This window comes from Branchiostoma floridae, chromosome 19 (genome assembly GCF_000003815.2).
Source record: "Branchiostoma floridae strain S238N-H82 chromosome 19, Bfl_VNyyK, whole genome shotgun sequence".
NCBI classification, from domain to species: Eukaryota; Metazoa; Chordata; class Leptocardii; order Amphioxiformes; family Branchiostomatidae; genus Branchiostoma; species Branchiostoma floridae.
Window position 1 is genome coordinate 7500379 of NC_049997.1, and position 19609 is coordinate 7519987.

The 19609-nt window shown below is 42.2% G+C and overlaps 3 protein-coding genes across 18 annotated transcripts in view; 1 reads left to right on the forward strand and 2 right to left on the reverse strand.

Annotated features, from left to right (window-relative positions):
• Positions 1 to 1887: 1887 nt before the first annotated feature.
• On the reverse strand, positions 1888 to 6366 carry LOC118406924 (small acidic protein-like). Its single transcript, XM_035807327.1, has 5 exons — positions 6177 to 6366; positions 5332 to 5430; positions 4357 to 4420; positions 3649 to 3720; positions 1888 to 2910 (listed from the first exon to the last, which is right to left on the reverse strand). The coding sequence occupies exons 1-5, from the start codon at positions 6237 to 6239 to the stop codon at positions 2678 to 2680; spliced, it is 531 nt and encodes a 176-aa protein (XP_035663220.1). The 5' UTR covers positions 6240 to 6366; the 3' UTR covers positions 1888 to 2677.
• A 1782-nt stretch (positions 6367 to 8148) lies between these two features.
• Positions 8149 to 16208, reverse strand: LOC118406869 (conserved oligomeric Golgi complex subunit 5-like). Of its 2 annotated transcripts, XM_035807256.1 has the most exons (10): positions 15965 to 16208; positions 15454 to 15636; positions 14941 to 15091; positions 14110 to 14222; positions 13318 to 13431; positions 13086 to 13140; positions 12289 to 12392; positions 11568 to 11757; positions 10260 to 10351; positions 8149 to 9883 (listed from the first exon to the last, which is right to left on the reverse strand). In XM_035807256.1, the coding sequence occupies exons 1-10, from the start codon at positions 16160 to 16162 to the stop codon at positions 8642 to 8644; spliced, it is 2442 nt and encodes an 813-aa protein (XP_035663149.1). In that variant the 5' UTR covers positions 16163 to 16208; the 3' UTR covers positions 8149 to 8641. The 2 variants fall into 2 exon arrangements, with proteins under 2 accessions (XP_035663149.1, XP_035663148.1); XM_035807255.1 differs by lacking the exon at positions 13086 to 13140 and having other exon boundaries at positions 13263 to 13431.
• Positions 16209 to 18586: 2378 nt separating this feature from the next.
• LOC118406862 (epidermal growth factor receptor kinase substrate 8-like) overlaps positions 18587 to 19609 on the forward strand; it is a 52475-nt gene continuing 51452 nt past the window's right edge. For 8 of the 15 annotated variants that reach the window (XM_035807226.1, XM_035807236.1, XM_035807239.1 and 5 more), the window contains exons 1-2: positions 18588 to 18784; positions 19167 to 19264. In XM_035807226.1, the coding sequence (XP_035663119.1) occupies positions 19176 to 19264 (89 nt within the window). In that variant the 5' untranslated portion in view covers positions 18588 to 18784; positions 19167 to 19175. Of the gene's footprint in view, positions 18785 to 19166; positions 19265 to 19609 lie in introns of all 15 variants that reach the window. The other 7 variants (XM_035807228.1, XM_035807225.1, XM_035807227.1 and 4 more) reach the window with 1 other exon arrangement.

The window sequence follows — 19609 nt, forward strand, 5'->3', positions numbered from 1 at the left end:
CCAGAAGCCCTAAATACATAATTTTAGGGTGCAAATGACCAAAACAACGTCCATGACGTCATTTTAAAGAGTTGCAAATTGGTAAATGATAACATTTTTCCATTACATACACACAAGCTACCCTCGTATGAAATAATTTCACCCAAGAAAGAAAGTGTGATCCCTTTTGATAATGCACAAAAAAGTGAAAACGGAACATTTCCATCCCTACAAGAAAATTTGCGAAGACAACAAATGAATTTAGATTCTGATTTCCAAGTTTTATCCAAGTATGGGCTCTTGACACACAGATGTGTAAGCAATGCCCTTTGCCAAGATACTTCACACCCTCTCACAACTTTGTTGCATAGGTTGACTTGGAAAATGTTTTCCTCCAGAAAATTAAAACACTGCAATACAAAGAGACATAGCAAAACAAGTTACAGTTATCACTTTGGAAATGATTTATAATATCAAATTACAAACTTTAGGCCAGGAGCCCTAGATACAAAACAACCTCCACGACATCATTTTCAAATTCTGCATCTCCGTGTATACATATACATATATTTGCTCTGGCTTTCTTTGCCTGAGTTTTCGGAGCATTTCAATGGTTTTTAGTTCGTCCGGACTGAGGTTATGCCTCCACTCTACAATCATGTTCTGCAGTACCATTAATAAGAAAAACGACTGCAAACGTTCCATCCAAAACGAGTCTTATCTAACATGTGCTTGGAGACTATCAATAGTCAACTATCCTCTCCTGGCAGCCCGAGGATACACTGTGACAGCTGGTATTATGGATGGGGTAAAGTTCAGGGTTACACACCTTTTGTTACTCTGCAGTGACAGCTACAGTAACTTATTCCCCCAGCAAATAAATCAGGCATGGCTATTTTGTTGGTCTTTGGTAGCTTTCTTGGGCTATCCTCCCGCGAAGAGTAAGAAAGCAGCAATCATCTTGAAAGATATCCTACATGTAAAAATACACATGAAACAATGGGACTGATCTTTAGACCTGCTTGGAGATTAAATCCTTGGACAGATCCTTGCTGTCAATCAGATTAGCATTTCAAATTTGTCAAAGCGGGCCAAATTTTTTATTAAGATATGTTTTTGTTTTCACATTTAAGGAGGAACGCTGAGTTACAAGTTCATTGCCCCGAGGTGAGTGTGAGTAAGTGTGTGCATGTGTAATGTGTACATACAACTTGTCAGACCTACTAGTATTAGTTATTAAAAGACTAATAAGTGTGACATAATAACCAGAGGTTGGGTCATGCAACATCTTTATTGACGTACCCCTACTAAGTAGTAGGATGGGCAATTTCTAAGCCTACCCCTATAGCTAAGTCTCAACTTCCAGAGATTTTTCTTTAAAACGTTTACATTGTAAAGTCATGCCTCAAGTCAAGGGGCATCATAGGGCACTGATACAGAACGAAATCATAGTTGTCCCAAATCCGTTCTGAGGCCGTGGGAGTAGCCTGTTGTTAATCCACTGTGTCTAGGGCACAGTATTGGAAGGCGGAGCCCATCCCTCTCCTTCCACCGACTTTTACCTCCCCAACTAGGGCTGGGTACTGGTACAGAAAATTCAGGTCCAGGTCCGGTTCAGGTCCAGAGGATCAGGTTCAGGTCCGGACCTGGACTTGATCCAGTATGACTCATACCAATGGTCCATTTCACTACAAAGAAATCCGTTTGGTGGAGTATTAGACTCACACTGTCATTTTAAAACCTGGCAACGATAACTGCATCTGTGCGATTGACTGTAAAACTTGGTAGAAATGACTACAAACTCTACTCTGCTTCACTCTTGTTATTTTCTTCCACCTGCAAGTGCCAAAACGTGTGAATACCTGATCAAACAATCTGTTAATTTTCTATTAGGTCCAACATCCGGTCCACCTATTTTTTTCAGGTCTGGTTTTTCTGGACCGGTCCAAAAAGAAAAAACGGTTTTGGTACGCTGTACCGGTACCCAGCCCTATCCCCAACCGATGTCTGGTACCCATTTTCCCCACCTGGGTGAAGTGACCAAACATATGTCAAGTGCCTTTTCCATTGGGGACACTACGTCTATCTTGGATTGCCAGGATTTAATGATCACCTGTTGCTAACCTAGCCACTCACTGCCACAATATTATCAGCTAAGCATTCATGCATCTGAAAGGACTTGTAATATATATTTATGTCACAAATCTGATCTAGAAAATGACATTCTGTACGTACGGAAGGCCTGAATCAGATGGGACGAGTCTTTCCTTATTAAACACCTGACATATGTACCTGGTTTTGCAACATTTCTAACAATATGTGATCATGCATTTTCAATTCATAATATGTGACCAATGTTCCATCACAAAAAGAATGCTTGAGATAAGAAATTATACTCAAACTTTGTCATTAGAAGCCCATCTTTAAATGACTGCAAAGCTAGAGAATATCTCTTACTTTTAAGTAAAGAGCATTAAAACATGGTTTTATATCCTTGAATACAAACATGACATACCATTGGATCTTCCAATTTTTATGAAGAGTTTCTTAATTTGCAACCAGTTGTAACCAAATTGTTACATCTGAATGGCATGATAACAATATTATCATGAATCACGATTTTCAGATTCATGCCATAGTCACTTTTCAGGCAGATGCCATATATTGACTTAAGTTTGCGTAACCTAAAAGAAAACCACTATGATTCTTTACTTCTATGCTTTTCAGTTTCTTCTTTATCTTGGGTAGAATCTGGTGCCTTTGTTGATAAATCCACAGCCTCGTTTTCTTCCTTCTTTTCTGTCTTGGAATTGACATCATCTTGAGAAGAGGTGGGGTTATCTCCCCCTGTTGGCTGTGACCTTTGACCCTCCCCATGATCCTCTGGTTCTGGTTCCTGGTAGCCCAGTCCAACATGGCGTCTGGCTTTACCTGATCAATCAGAAGACAGCTTTAGAGCACAGGTAAGTTTAAATTTTCATGTTTTAACTCTGATAACAGTCATCCGTAATTTTCTCTGAGACCTACGGTAATACTATGTCAAGCTCAACTCTCTTAGCACAAAAAGGATCTCACCATAAAGACATAGGTTAAGTCAAGTCAAGTTCTTCCCATGGTGCATACGGTTGTGGCCATCTTGGTTTTTGTAGCCCTGGGGACCTCTTGTGCATTCACTACAGCAGGGGGCTTGTCCTCTGGTAGTGGTGTGTTTCACCTGTCATACTCTTTCCCAAATGCTGAATGATATTAAAGCAGAGAAAGCAGACTGTACGATTTCTAGAGTCTTCAGTATGACTTGGCTGGAATTGAACTCACTACCTGCCAAATGCAAGGTGAACGCTCTACTCGCTTGACCACAGCACCAGAGCAAAAATGATAATACTGTAATTCACTTTGTCTTCTCCGTACCAAACTTTCACGGTCTGAGAAAATTTAACTTGTTCTCGGAACTAAATGTTCACTGTCGCTGCAAGTGCATATAAAAAAAGGCTGTGAATTATTTGTTATCAGTAATGGTAAGTTCACGTTACAGTCATCACTGTGAAAACCATGAACATTGAAAAAATCAGGAATTACAGTATACAAGCTCCACTTTCTGTGAAAGCATTGCATGAGTGCTCACCATAAGGTAAATATACTACTAGTAACTGTTTAATAACACCAACTGACCTGTAAGTTTGCTTTCCAATCCCTGTTGGAACTGATGCTCCAGGTCCTGCTGTACATGTTTCTCCTCTTCACCTATAACAAAACATTGCATACATATACATGTGCATCAGTGACAATCCATTATAACCAAACAAAACTTTGTTACCTAAAAAACTGGTTTAAGTAATAGTACTGGTTGTGACAAGACAGGCACACTGTATAAATCATATCAGCACATACTATATAGCCAGGCAAAATCGAGCAAACAGAAGGCTCCATTTCATGTTGTTTATGACACTGTAAGAAATAGCATTCCGGCGGTCTCAAATGAAGGATCAAGGACATACAAGCAGTCAGGGATGGATCCAAAATGCGTCGGACATGTAGGATTTGATCACAAACGGTGGTGTTTGGCTTGTGCGGGGAGTGGTGGTGAGATTGTATCACTGGGCCATCCAGGTAAAATAATAAGAGGGCTCGGAAGGAAGGGAGAGCAACAGTCTCGCCCGGCCAGCAAAGAAAAAAACGACGTACGCTCAGTCCTTCATTCAGTGGTTATACTTATAGGAACCAACTATGAATTATGAATTATGGCAATGGCACTCAGGGCGAGTCTTAAATATACAACTGCATGTTTAGTTTGTTTCTACATATGATCATTGTGTATTTGATTTTAAGTTATACCATGTAGTGTGACACAAAAAGATGCAAATTTTCCTTCAAACTCACCACTACGAGAATGAACCGGGAGTTTCTGGCTTTCTCCAATATGGATCTTCCCATGGTGTTCTTTCTGAAGACAGTGAAGTACATAAAACAAACAGTTACGGGTCAAGAATACCCAATATCCGACATAATACATGTAGGCTTACATGCTGCTGAAATAGGGAGCAATCCTTCAACCTTAATTAAAAGCTTGTACAAGACATTATGCTGTTAGTTGCGTATTTGTTGGAGGTCAGGGGTCCAAACCTGGCACTGAGAGCCTGTACAGGCCTACAGGGCTCAAACACTGGTATTCTCCAAGCAGAGTTTGGGTCACTAGGATAAGATACAATGTTGTAGTAGTGGCCGGTAACAATCCTGGCAACTACCATCTTATCCCTGCCACCCAATTGCAAACTCTGCTTGGAAAATCTCTGGTAGCTTAGGGTTACAGTAAAGAGCCCATCACACTTCATGAAAATAGTAGGGGTCCATCCAGCAGACTCAGCAGAGGGCTGTATCTAGCTTTAATTTTTTTCCGCCCCACTCAATATTTAGGAACCCATCTTGTTCCCTTGCTTATAAATAGATTTTCAAAAGTCTAATGTCATGAAGTTCAGATTTCTGGGTAGGATGGGGTAATATTTTTTTCTGTCCCATCAAGCAAATTTCCATCCTGGGAGGGAGGTAAGCTCCCTGGAAACCCCCATTATGGATCAAACCTTACAGTTCACTGTTCAGTCTTGTCTGCTTGAAGTAACTGTACAAAATGTGTGTTGCAAACATGAGTAGTTAGTCTCCAAGCAGACCCTACGGTGCCTAAAGAGATAGTATCAAAGCTGGCCAAGGAGTATAGCCAGCCAAAGGGAGATAGCCGGCCAAAGGAGAGTCAAACGGGCACCTGCAGCTGGTGCCGATATACTAAGTCCCTTGCCAGCTTTGATACTATTTCTAAGGCACCGTAGGGTCTGCTTGGAGGCTAGTGTAGTAACTACGTACCTTCTTGCTGGCACCCATCAACCTGAGGAACTTCTGTTTCCGCTGGTCATCCCCGAGGTCAGCAGACTCCCAGCGGTTGGCTGAGTGGATGTCCACTGGCTACACACGAATGAATGAAAGTAGTGCTTGTTGAGATAGCTATTAGAAGGACGCAATGTACGTCAGGGTGCATCGTTCTTGCCTAAACTAGGACACACGCGCACTTCATTTCACTTCGTTTAGCGTCCATTTATATTGTTCCCTGTCTTGACAGAAGATGATCAAGATTACTTAACTAAAACTCTGTAAGCTCTGACGCAAAATAAACTTACATTGTGCAATCCAGAACTCAACTGAATTCACCTGGCAGAATGAGATCAGTAGTTTGAGCATAATTTTGACCCACTGATCTCGTTCAAGCTAACATATAATTTTAATTTCATTTAAGTTTATAACATAGTTAGTAATAGGTGTACTTACCCTGTTACACTGCAATTTATTTAGAGATTGTGTTAACAATCTATAAACAAGCTTGGAAAAAGCTGAGGCGGATAATTTTTGAGTGAATCATTCAACAAAGTTCCTGTGAAATTCAAATCTTTGCATTATGCAAAGATTATTTCTGGGTTAAATTATAAGATTCCTAACGTGAAGTCAAGCAGAAAAAAGGCACCTCATGGGGGACCAACAAACAAGTAAAAGGCTCACAAAAATGACCCAACCACAGACTTCACTCATGAAATTATCATACGGCAGAAAAAATAATTTTGAGTGAGGAGGTGTGAGTGAGTGTGCGGTGTGCCCCCCTCCCACACAGGTCTGATGGTTCCAAAATTTCCTCCATTTTATTGTTGCGAAAACCTCACCTCTCCTTGCGGAGCTTGCCTTTTCTCGCCCCTCCTGTCGTCCTTAGGCATTTCAGAACTCATGTTGGATTGTGTGTTTAATCTATTAGAGGTCAAAGTTTGCACCGAAGAAGAGGAAAAACCTGATATCTGACTCAGTCTACGACTACATGTCCCGATTCACGTCTGCCATCTTTGTTTTCTTTCACGGTGGGAGATACCACTGAGCTTCCAACGAAAGGGAGGAATAAATTTAAAGATAACATAATTCGTAGCAATAAAACTATTGTAGATAGTCAACTAGTAAAAGGCAAAGAGATGATAATATAATATTACTTGGACAGTGTTCGTAGTGGAAGTATTTAGATATATTTCTAAATAACCGACCGTGTATTAAAAGTGGACTCTACCAGCACAAGACTGGAGGCGGTACAGCAGCGACATCTTGCAGAATTATAAAGTACTACAGGCTAAGCTTCCACTGCAAGTGTAAGTCTATGTCAAGAAGCCTAAGGATGTTCACTTTAGTTCAATCAACGAACCAATAAGCCTCTATCTTTAGAAAAAAAGACGCCCTTCAGAAAATTAAGAGCTTATCATTATTTTTTTTTCAGGTACTTGAATAGTAAAGAGAAATTCATATTCCTTACAGCCTTCGATAAACTGAATCTAGCTACTAGTAATCATACAGCTCACTACATTTATGCAAATTCCAAGAAGCGAGAGGAAGTCGAATGTACTACAGTAGACATGTACACAAGTATGTATGATTGTTACCATGTGACCTGTGCTAAGCCCAGTGGGGCAGAAATGCACAATAAAGGTCTGCAATACTTCTATTCTTATAATGGCCATACTAGCAGTTTGAATCCACCACTTATTGATCAATGAAGTTGACTCATAGTGAACTTTAGGGTCAGGAATATCCATGATTGATAATTTTATATTTAAGGGTTAATGACCCGCCCCAAGGTGTAAATGGTGTCATAACGCCTGGTCCTTTGCTATAACCACCGAATAAAACCACCGATTGAGCGAAGCTTGCAGTCTGTGCTTATTCCCTCTGCTCTTGCATATGTTTTGCTCCTTTTTATTGGTCAATGCCTGCATATACCTTACTTTCTTGTGTGTAAGGATACTTTTGATTGGTCAAAATGAATCGACACCGGCACCGGTGTCGATTTGCATAGACACTGGTGCCGGTGTCGATTCATTCTCACCAATCAGAGGAGCGATACACACCTGCCTGGCCTGAACCTTTGTGTTACGGCGTCATAACCAACGTGGAACGGGGACTTCTGATTGGTCCGCGGGGCCTGGCTATATGATAATATGACTTAGCACAAAACTGACATGAGGCACTCGTCTTTATTCTTACCACAATGTATTATACAGACCTCAATCTTTTACAGTTGACAACATATCTAACGTTATCATTAGACAGTCCACACGTAGACAGTCCACATGTCAGCAGGTAAATTCCTCGTGGTTGTGTATGAAGAAAGCTTTATGTTCAAGATGATATATACATGTGAAGTACATATATATAGATTGCAATGCAGCTCTTGGTTAGCCTGGGTACCATCCGGATAGTAGTTCGCTCCTATGTTCGCTTCTGCTATCCGTCTGGAGACTTGCGCATTCAAATCGTTTGGTGGTTACGCCAGTTATGAGCGAATCAAGGAATGGGTTCTAGAGCACTTGTTCGATGACAACAAGCCCTCCTGCAAGCAGACGGAGGGCTTGTCCGCTGTTGGAACGCCTGTACGAACGAGCGCTTGAATCTATTCCATAATTCGCTAATATGTGGGGACCAATCAGCGCCTGCTTCCAAAATTTGGACGATTCCAGACGTTAAGATGGTCCGCGTTCCCAGACTGAAACACAGAGAAGCGACTGTATATAGTGTAAAGTGAATGTCGGAGCAATCTACTTTCCGGATGGTACCCAGGCTAGCTCTTGGTTGGACCCTCCTACAATAATTATTATATTGAAAAAAAAAAGGCTTTCTCCCTGTGTATAAACAAGAACTTTTATACTTGAAATAAGAGTGAGTGAATATCATATTTTTGTCTTGCTATGATTGATTTGCTTATGAATCTCTGCAATAGCCACTGAATGGCCAATTAATTATCTCATACCCTTAACCATCACCCTTTACCAAACAGCACAGCTATATTCATATATCTATGACGCAGCTATGATTATGGATGCCCTTGATTCTTAAAGAACCACATGAAATGCACCATGGCGCTGCCAAGTCTTTAAGTATAGCATTCTTGTGATCTTTATCCATATATAGCCCCATAAATGCTCTTTTTCTAGCATTGCGAACAACGTAACTATTTAACTTACAATGAACATATTTCTTTCCCTTTTACTGCACGACTTTAATGATAGCTAATCTCTTCATAAATCAATACATCTTTACATGATACATTTGTACATGAATCAAGTTCATGTCACCCAAAGCTTTTTGGGTAACATTACCCAGAAGCCTCTACTCCCTTCTGTAGCATCTGAAGCATGATGGGATAGATGGGGGCAAACTCCTTCCCTTGCCTCGCCCTGACTGCCTGAACATACGCTTCTAACGTCCCCTTCAGGAAGTGCAGCCTTTCTTTTTCGCTTGGATGTTCGTCCAACCACTGGGAATACTGTGGAATGGTCCATCTGGTGACCTCGTAGGGGGATTTCAGTTCTGGGGGACTGCGGGAGAATAGATAATGGAGAGCGGCGCTGTACGGAATAACCTCGCCAAGCGCAGAACTGGATGCGACATGATCGGTGCTCTGGAACAGGAGAGGTCTGAGAGCGCGTAGAAGCCGGTACGGTTTCCCCAGGTCCGATATACGGCGGCAGAAAGGAGTGAGCGCCGACTCCACCTGAGCGAAATCCGCCGCCAATCTCATCTTGCCACCATCTCCGAGAGGTCGTATGAGTCCGGCGTGGCGTACAAACAGTTCTACCGTCCGGCATGCGACTGGCTGCAGGCTTTCCATGACGAACTCTCTGCACTCGAATTTCGGGACGCAGTCGGTCCCGACTCGAGCGATGAAGTCCTGAAGTTCCCTCATGAAGCCAGAACTGGACGCGTCCGGTGCGCCGCCATCTTGGACTGGCCCGGAAAAGTCTTCTCGATGCATGGACTGTATGATTGCTTCGATGGACTTGGAGATCGACTTGAGCATGGGCTCTAGTGAACTGTTCATCAGGGCGGCGATACTCTTCAGGGCATTTTGTATGGTGTGTGTGGCCGGAGGAGGGAGGGTGGTCACTGTTGCCAGTACTTTGCTAACGGACTGATGCAGCTGGTAGAGCGAGTTCACCACAGCGATGTTCGGGTTCTGTCCGGTCGTGATCATCGTTATGTCTTCGTCGTTAGACAACAGCTGTTCCGATTTCGCGCAGTACAGCTGTAGGGTCTTCGCGACATTCTTGGCGACCACGATGCTAAGCCCGATGTCGACGCTTGCGACGTTGAGCTCGCTCGATATCGCCTTGGTGATGCCGTCTAGCTCCTCGTGGGAGGGCGTGCTTGTCGCGCTGGAGGGGAAAACGAGGTTGATCGGGTCGAAGAGTCGTGACAGCGAGCGAGAAAGGTACGCGTGCTCGAATGGAGACAGCGTCGTACGCAGAGCCTGTTCTGGGTCGAACTTTGCCGCCTCCTGTCCATCGTCGGTTTCATCATTCTCAGAACTCTCCACGATCCCCAGCAAGTCTTCACCCTGAAATATGATAAGAGAATACCTTAGTTAATGAATAAAAGTTACTATATCAATAAATAATGAGAGCCCCAACACCCCAATAACCAATAATAACCAATGCTAAAATGTAGTAGTAGTAGCTAGGGAATTCAAAGTCAGAATTTGATGTAATTGAAATGGAAATAGACTGCATAAGATGCACTGTCATATTTCTACAAGCATATTTCTTCCATCTCATTTGTTGCTTCTTGGTTAAAAAAACAATAATAAAAGGACTGAGGACCAGGTTGAACACTTGGTACATGCAGTTTTATGAAAATAGATCTTTCTTGGTGACAAATAAAGTTACAATCGCCCCTGCAGCAGGAGTTTACATAAAGGATGATCGGTATCTCACCGGTGCCTCCTCTGCAGCGGCCATGTTTGCTCTGTACTGCTGCATTCTCTTCCACAGGTCGTTATACAGGCGCAGCAGCTTCGGGTACTCACCTAAAATGCAGAGGAGAAGTTTGGGGTCAGGTTTTGCTGCAAATTTCCAAAGCAGCAGTCATGATCAGATTGTAGACCAGTGTCAGGGCTCGAAATACCACCTGCATATGCAGGTTAGTGCAGGTAAAATTGGAGCTGTGCAGGTATTTCTGGTGTCTACCTGTCACCTAACCTGCACTGGTCCATACACTGGGTTTTATACATAAATGTCCTATAATGTAGGTGTATGTTAATTGTTATCAGCTGCATTGACTGTTATCACCTATTAGGTATAAAAGAGAAAAATAGCAATGGTTTCTCAACAATTCTAGTACGATCCATACTTCCTAAATTCAGACTGGTGCAGGTAAAATTTGTCTGGTGCAGGTAATTTTCAATGTTACCTGCACCAGTGCAGGTATGCACAAAAATGTATTTTGACCCCTGAGTGTACAACAGTGTGGATTGGTAGCTCATCATGTACTACTGTTCTAACATCTTAAAGTTTAATTCTAAGATGTTTAGGACAGGGCTGTCTCCAGCAGATGGGTTCAGTCTTGAGTTGGAAAGTCAAGAAATTTACAAGGCCACCATCTTGTCTTACTCATTGGCAAATGTTACAATATATTATACATTTTCAGCAGCTGATTTTTGAAAGTCATCAATTGGTAGGGACAAGTACATAGATAATCACTGAATGACACATTATGCATAACTAGGGGTCAAAGGTAAAGCTGTATTTTTTTGTTTTTTTAAAGTTTGCTCAGTGCAAGGCCATTGACCACCTCTAGGCACTGAACTAAGCTCACTGTGGCAGCATCTCTTCTCACTAAGTCAGAAACATCGAGCTTCAGCAAGTTCGACTATCTGACTCAATAGGCGAAGCAGGTGTTATGAGACTGCTCAGGAAGTTCCTTACCCCATTTAGCTGGTTTGAACTTCTCACACCGGAAAGGTCCCCTACTCTTTTTGATAAGTGCGGGAGATTCTTTTACGTGCCCAGGGTATGACCCTCCCCAGACAAAGGACCTCCATTTAACGTCCTAACCGAGTGACGGCCCTACCCGAAGCTAGCTACTCATCTTTCACCTGAGCAAAATGAGGAAAGTTGCATAAAGTGCCTTTTTCAAGGGCACAAGATCAGTGACGCGCAGCCAGATTCGAACTAAAGACCTCCAAGGTCCCAAGGAAAACACGCTGCCGCTGCGCCACACGATCTCACAATAAATATACATACCTTCAAACGCCTGCTTGAGGAAGGTTGAGGTGTCGGCCACCTGTGCAAACTCCTGCGTCAGGATGTGGGTGATCGCCTTCCAGAAGGAGTGCATGATGGGAGGCCTGCCGTCCTTCCTGAGCTCGTCCATGAAGCACACGTGGGTCACGGGGTCGCGCTTCTTAGAGAGAACCGTCTGGAGATGCTGGACCTGAAAATAGGACAGATTCAAGCGTCTAGACTTTCTCTTCTTTCTGTAAATTTATTTGTTTTATATGGCAAGGAGCTTTTATCAGATACAAGCTCCTTGGTGGGAATCTATTTTAAGTTAGGCATATAAAGGAGTTTATTCTTAAGTTAGGCATATAAAGGAAGTATAGGGTATTCAGTTTTAACTTTGCCATTGAAACAAAGCTGTAGCACAAAAACATTATATATTTGCAGTGTCATGATTTCATAATGCTTATCTACTGCACCAAAATAAAACAACAAATATTTCAAAATTTATAGTATTATAACCAGAAATACACAATACAAAACTGGATGGATTCTAAAATGGTTAGACATTTCATGTAGTATCGACGAGAAATGTTTCTTTTTCAATTTCTGTTTCAATTTATTTCTACTAAATTTAGTTACATAATCAGTATAGAATTAGGTTTAGGCTTACACCTGATCCTGTAGACTCTATACCATTGCACACCCTTAGTTTACCGGTAGTTACAGACAGACAATTACCCACCTGTGAGCAGGCTGCATAGATATGGTCCATGAGTTTCTCCAGGTTTGTCCACAGGGTGGCCCTGAACATGGCTGTGTTACCCATGGCTGGCATGGCTGCCCGACCTGCAAATTTGGGGGAGAAAGGATTATCATGTTATATAATCATTTGGTAGTCATTCATTTCCTGGAAAATATTCTACAGCTAATTGGTCATTTCATCTTTAATATCTAGGAAAATATCTCTTACCAAGTGTAATGATCAGCCTGAAGGGCAGTTTATGACTCTATCCAGTAATACCGTACTAATAGAAAGTTTATTTGCAAATTCATACCCGTAGGCTAATTGCAAGTACATGGTAGAAACAAGATAGGGAATATGCATGTAACAATGAACAGTGATAAATATTACTGTACAAAGAGACTACTCGAACATGGCCCTCTGGCATAACATGTCAACTGATAACTCTGGTTCACTTCTTTGGAATTCACTAGTACCGGATGCCAGAGCTGCAACCTCAATCTCAAGTTTCAAAAGACTAGGGACATGGTAGCGATCCACGAACGAATATGGAATTAACGAGCTAATGATTATCATTTGTTTTCATTATTATTATTCATTCATTTATGTATGTATGTATTTAGCATTCCTTTATTCTCTGTATGATCAATAGAAATTTTGTGTTACTATGATTAGTTGACCCCTCACCTCCTCCATGTAATCTCGACCTCCACAAAAAGCAGCCTTGAAGGCCGATGGAGTATTTATCGAGTTGAAATAAAGGCACAAACAAACAAACAATCCCAGTCTCGCCGTACCTGGCCCGCCAGTCTTCCTGCCCGGTTCTGTGGGTTGTTGTGACAGTGTGGCGATGTCCAGAGCAAAAAATAGCAATTCTAGTAGGATCTATACTTCCTAATGTGTTATCTGCACCAGTTCAGGTATGCAGAAAAAAAGTATTTAGAGCCCTGTAAGAAGTGTAATTCCGCTCGTACCTGGCCCGCCAGTCTTCCTGCCTGGTTCTGTGGGCTGTTGTGAGAGTGTGGCGATGTCCAGAGCCTTCCTGACCTCCGACTGTAGCGTGTCCCTGCGCTGGGTCACGACCCCGTCCACCCGCTCCCACAGACACCCCAGGTTATGGAACACCTGTAGGGCTGTGGCCACCTGGACAGGGGGAAATATGTTTACTTACAAATGGCAGATAAGTCTAGAGATAAATCTAATCTAAAGTCTAACGCTAAAACGTTGGGTCACGACCCCGTCCACCCGCTCCCACAGACAACCCAGGTTATGGAACACCTGTAAAGCTGTGGCCACCTGGACAGGGGAAAATATGTTTACAAATGGCAGATAAGTCTAGAGATAAATTTATTGCCCGAGCAAGTGACAAAAAATGGTAAACAGTATTGTAAGCGACTACGTATACTCTAGTCTAAAGTTTAACACTAAAACGTTGGGTCACCACCCCGTCCACCCGCTCACACAGGCAACCCAGGTTATGGAACACCAAGCTCTGGTCTGTCCCCTCCATACCTGTATCTGGTTGTGAGATTGCATGCCCTGTTCCAGCATGGCTCTGGTCTGCCTACACCCCCCAACACACACACACACACAGTACCCCCCCCCCCCCCACCCCTGACCTGAATCTGTTTGTGAAACTGCATGCCCTGTTCCAGCATAACTCTAGTCTGCCTACAACCCCCCCCCTTTAAAAAAAAAAAGGCCCCCCCCCCTCCATACCTGCATCTGTTTGTGAGACTGCATGCCCTGTTCCAGCATGGCTCTAGTCTGCCTACACCCCCCCTCCACACACACACACAGTCCCCCCCCCCCCCTCCATACCTGCATCTGGTTGTGAGACTGCATGCCCTGTTCCAGCATAGCTCGAGTCTGCTCCTCCACATCTCTCCTGGCTCTCTCTATAAACAGTCGGTCCTGCTCTATAGCTTCTATACCTAACAAAGAGAAAGAAAAGGTAAAAAGTTTTATATTCAGTCTTCATGACAGTGCTTGAACTGTTCATATCATTTGGTACTTTGTGTTTTACTGTAAATGCATTCAAGTTCGCGCGGATTTAATTTCGCGGAAGCGGGAAAATGGACTTTTCGCTGTGGTTTTAATTTCGCGGTAGGACCACGTACTGTAATCTCTTACTGTTATGGGAATTTACATTAATCCACCGCAAACATTTCTTCATTTACAGTATACAGTCTAGTGCACGGTACCTTCCCAATAGTACAGTACTGTAGAAGTTCTTAAAAAATTATTACATGTAGAAGATCCTATGAAATAATTCAGTTACACTTAATTGCTGCCACAGGCTCAATCATTTCTCTTGCTTAAACCTCAAGAGAAAATGGAGAGCCAAGGGTAACTATGGAGGATGATATCCAGCCCAACCTCACCAACTCAAAATGTGTTTCTGTATGATGATACTGTGAATGCATTTAAGTTCGTGAGGATTTAATTTTGCGGTAGTGGGAAAATGGAGATTTCGCGGTGGTTTTAAGTTTGCGGTACTGCCATAGACTGTGGCAACATAATAATGGATAAATATTCGCAGTGGTTTTAATTTTGAGGTGAAGTGGCTACCACGAAAACCGCGAACATAAAACTACCGCAAGCAATTCTGCATTTACAGTATCCTTTTGTACTAACTAAATACTTTTGTACCAGTGAGGTCGGCTCCCTTCATGAGATAGTCCAGCTCATCCAGACTCTGCGCAGCCTTGGTGATCTCACGGGCCCCGCCCTGGAGCTGGGTCTGCAGCCGCCGACTCAGGTACAGGATCCGGATTATCCTCCTTAACAGATCACAGGCAGCCTGGGGAAATGAGGTAAAATTGATGATGAGGATTATCCTTAGTCTGTGTAACACAAACTCCGCTGTCCAGGGCTGTAACAGGCGGATGTTTGGCGGGCTGCTATAAGTGAGATTTAATCAGGCTAGATTATCCTGTGCATGCAGGAGTAGTAGTACCTTATCACTAAAAGTTGAAAGGACTTGTGATCGATATCGACCTATGACTCTTCTACAACATGGTGATATCATATAGGAGTTGGGGGTTGTCAATTTTCACAAATTTTACATGACAGAGAGGTCACAGTGCAACTTACACAAACAATACAACCAAACTCTATTTAGCAATAGTCTGAACATTTACCACACGTGAAACAGAGCTTTACCTGTAGCCGTGCGAGCTGCGCCGTCCGTGAGGTGATCTTGTTGCAGGGGTCGGCGATCTTGGAGCGGATTCGATCCACGGCCGCCTGTAGGTTGGTGATGCGGGTCTGCATCATCTGTAACACCCCTTCTAGGGACTCGATCCCCGTAGCCTGGACAAGCAGGTCCTCATGGCGTGCTACAACCTGGGGGGAAGGGAGTTTTGTACATCATGCAGACATGTAAACACTACCTAGTGTCTACCAGACACCATAGGTTTCAGCATTTCGTCAATAATACTTACATTTATAGACTTGGTAATAACATCTTGAATTGGTTTTCATTCAAGGGTCTTTAAATCTAGTGCACGTAACGTACTACTGTTATCCTGCAAAATGATTTTAAAATTTCAGTTTTCTCTTACATTTGAATCCACTAGATAGTTAAATATAAAGTGTAAAAGTGTATAAGTGTAAAAGAGCTGCAAATGAATCAAGAAACAGCAAAGTATCGTCACGCCCCCCTCCCCCTTACCTGGCTATGCAGTTCCCTGTCTAACAGGTTGATTCCTTCGTTCAGTTTAGCAAGCTGCTGCGAAATGGCGATGCCATGATGAAGAACGTCATTTGCGTGGGTCTTCGCGTCAAATTCTCCTCGAAGAAAAGGACGGAAGACCTCGTCTTCTTCAAGTTTTCTCAGAAGGACCAGCTCGGATTGTTCCTGGACGGCCATGTTGGCACTTTTCCCGTCAACCTTCACACTGGAATATAGAAAGAACAACCTGCTTCGCGTGTCAAGGGCGCCCCCTAGCGGATTAAAAAGTAACGGCACAACGGTAATCGTTCCAATGCGATTTTACATTGGATTTTTAAGAGCGACCTCTAGCAGCTATAAAAATAAATGCACCAACATCAAAGACTTGGTCTGAGCTTTAACCAATCATAAGAGACGTTAATGATTATCATTAGAAATCCATTGGACTTACCCATTGGTCATTAATCAGTAGCCAATCAACACTTATGAAAAGAGATACATTCAGGTTTATAAAACATTAGTCTGCACCGATTGGTCAATTTATTTTCGTGGACCAATCAACATCGACAAAACAAAGTTGACGGCAAAGTTGCAGTTCTATTTTATTCCGCTAAATAACAGTGGCGTCCTTGTACCGCGGCGAATTCGAAAAGCGACTTGACATGAATACCAGACGCAATAAATGTTCTCTTTAACAAACGGGGGAACTTTTAGCCAGATTATTTGGTATAATTGTGGCGCTGTTGCTTCAAGATGTTTCAGAAGTGTCAAAATGACGCTGACAACCCTTCAATTCCACATGGGTGTTGATCCAAGGTGCTACTACGGTAAATGTGTGTTGCCCGTGACGTAACGTTTATATATATTGCTCCTTCATTTTAGGAAATTCTGTACCCACCATCTGTTTATAAAAGTGTTTCGAACCTTGATGTACTGTGTGTTACGATTCCAGTGTTATTTTGATATGGTTTGCGCAAGCAGGCTCTAAAACGTGCGACGGTGCGATTATGAAGTGCATAAAGCTGCAGTTAGTGACTCGAAAGTAAGAGGGCGCTAAAACGTGACCGTGAAAGAAGCTGAATTAATGAGGTGCACGGAAATGTGTGTTGTAGGTGGAATAAAGGGGATTGTGTAACAACAACAACAACAAAAGAAAAGAAAATAGACATATCATAAACAATACCTCCCCATGAATTAGTAGCCTCTTCCATAGAGTCTGTCATGTTTGATTTATGAGTTGTTCTATTACTCTGCTTCCACTCCCTGCATCTCACCTTTGGGTTATCTTATATCACCTTTGACCCAGCCATTCAAATGCTAATGTTGGGTGTTGTTTAAAAATACAAGATGCTGAAAGTATGATAGTCTTATCCGAGCAAATTTATATATCATTTCCTCTACGTTATGTAAATGAGGCCTGCATTTGCATGGCAACAGACTGTCAGTCTTGTAGTCTACTGCTCCACAGATGATAAAGATGTTCATGTTTAACTAACTTCTAAATGCCAGAAGAATGAAATTCTCATCATTTACCACTATGGAATTATTGTATTTATTTTTCTCATCAATCATGCAAATCATAAAATTGCTTATTTGATATCTATGGATAATCCTCTCTTCCAAGTAATATGTAACTTAAGCATTTTCTCATTTATATCCTTTGTTTAAGAGTCCTATAATGAAAGATAGCAGACAGGCTTTTCTCATTAATTATGCAAATCAGCTCATGACTTACATGGTTAGAGTATGATTATGTAAATCATTATAATTTTCTACATACTGAAAATCATGACAATTTGTCTAGCAGACACAACCCTTGCAAACACACAGCAAGTCACAATACCTCTGCTTCATGGAAGTTAAAAGACCTCCATTTTAATCTAAAAGCAAATGCAATACTGTAACGTTAAATGTATTTAAGTTTGCAGAGATTTAATTTTTCGCGGTAGCGGGAAAATGGACTTTTCGCAGTGGTTTTAATTTCGCGGTAGCACCATGCACTTTGGTCTCTTACTGCCATGGAAAAATGTTTGCGGCAGTTTTAAATTCGTGGTGAAGCTGCCAGCGCAAAAACCGCGAATATTAAACTGCCGCGAAAGTTTCTGTATTTACAGTGTTTCAGCCCTCCACTTGAGTCTACTACATGTATATAAGGTTACATACCAGCTGTTACCCTTAAACAACTTCCTGTATGCCAGACTAGTCAGTACAGGCAGGAAGTCATTTGCCCCTGTTATTGTAACATTAGTTGATGTCCATACATTCCCGGCAAGTTCAAGTTCGACATCTGAGGGAACTCAGCATCATCAAAACATTTTACCTAAACCATTGTTGTTGCAATAACTTTAACTAACGTTAACTTTTTCCTGAGAAGTTCCCAGATGAAATTCCCTATGCCTGATCATTTGAAGAAGGGCTGACATTTATCTGAAAAACTGTATGCTGGTAGTCTTTGGTTTAAAGAAGACTAGTTCTACATTCTGTCCTTAGCTCATAGATTCCAGTCCTTGGTTGTAACGTTAGATTTTAAAGAAATGAAGTTTCCTCCCATTAAAGGCTTTGGCCATGCTCTAAACCTACTACTCGACCTACTTACCTAGGTCACATGACAGCTCTGACCAATCAGCGGCCGGTAGTGATCTATCCCACCTCAGGCATTTTGGGCGGAGGTCTGGAGCTGTCACGATAGAGGGACCGTCTTACTTCCCGGACTTTTAAGACACTTTACAAGACATTTCTTGCCTCCTTCGGCGCTGAGACAATAGGATAAAACTTCCGGAAGGGTTTTACGGCATATTCGGACCCTGTGTCCATTCCCAGGTGCGTTGAGTGACGTAGTTTTGATGTAACGTTAGACGGTTCATTTTTGTTCAAGTTCCTTTGCCGCCCTCCCTCCGCGTTTTCCCTTCATCTGAATCTGACTGTGACTAACGTGTTTGATTTGTTTATGCTCGGTTGTCATCGCTTTCTTGAGACTTCCCTGTGTCTTAAAATCATTCAAAGTAAAGAATAAGTCGTTCTCTACCAACGTATGTTTATGTATAAATCGCGAAGGTGTAAAATAGTACCAAGAACTCGGTCGTAATTTCTCGGAATGCCCTGTAAAATTTATTTCGCAACATTTCTGCGTCATGGTGTTGGGTCTCGTTCTTTTTTTAAAGGATTGTTGTCCTCTTTCTTTCTCTCTTCCCGCCAAAACTAGGGCTTGACGATGAGGAATTACGGAGAGTATGAGCACGATGATGGGTTCAGTTCGTACTCGGACGAGGCCAGCTTGCGGGGTCGCAGCTCCATAGCCAAGTGAGTACCTCGGACCGTTTGTTTACCTAGGGTCAGTGGTTGGGCCTGTCCCAAACTGGGACGTGTCGTCTGACTTAGCTGTCAATCACTCAAAATATCAGTATCTTAACCAAATAGATTATAAAATTATTCATGTAAGGATTTTGTTTTCAACTTTTAAATGAAATGTGTTTGAGTTTGTCCAGGTAATTCTAGCAAAGTAGTGGTTGGGCCTGTCCCTATTAAACTGGGACGTGTCGTCTGACTCAGCTGTCAATCACTCAAAATATGATCATCGTATCCAAATGGGTTATAAAATTTTTCTGGTCAGGATTTTGTTTTCAACAGTTGGATGAAATGTATAAA

Excerpts from the sequence above, each read along its gene's own strand:
- LOC118406869 (XM_035807256.1), bottom strand. The coding sequence starts at position 16,162 with ATGGCCGTCCAGGAACAATCCGAGCTGGTCCTTCTGAGAAAACTTGAA. Across the intron at positions 15,637-15,964 it reads ACAGGGAACTGCATAGCCAG|GTTGTAGCACGCCATGAGGA; the intron begins GTAAGGGGGAGG and ends CCTTCCCCCCAG. Across the intron at positions 10,352-11,567 it reads CCTCAAGCAGGCGTTTGAAG|GTGAGTACCCGAAGCTGCTG; the intron begins GTATGTATATTT and ends TCTGCATTTTAG.
- LOC118406924 (XM_035807327.1), bottom strand. The coding sequence starts at position 6,239 with ATGAGTTCTGAAATGCCTAAGGACGACAGGAGGGGCGAGAAAAGGCAA. Across the intron at positions 4,421-5,331 it reads TGATGGGTGCCAGCAAGAAG|AAAGAACACCATGGGAAGAT; the intron begins GTACGTAGTTAC and ends CACTGTCTTCAG. Across the intron at positions 3,721-4,356 it reads CCCGGTTCATTCTCGTAGTG|GTGAAGAGGAGAAACATGTA; the intron begins GTGAGTTTGAAG and ends GTTTTGTTATAG.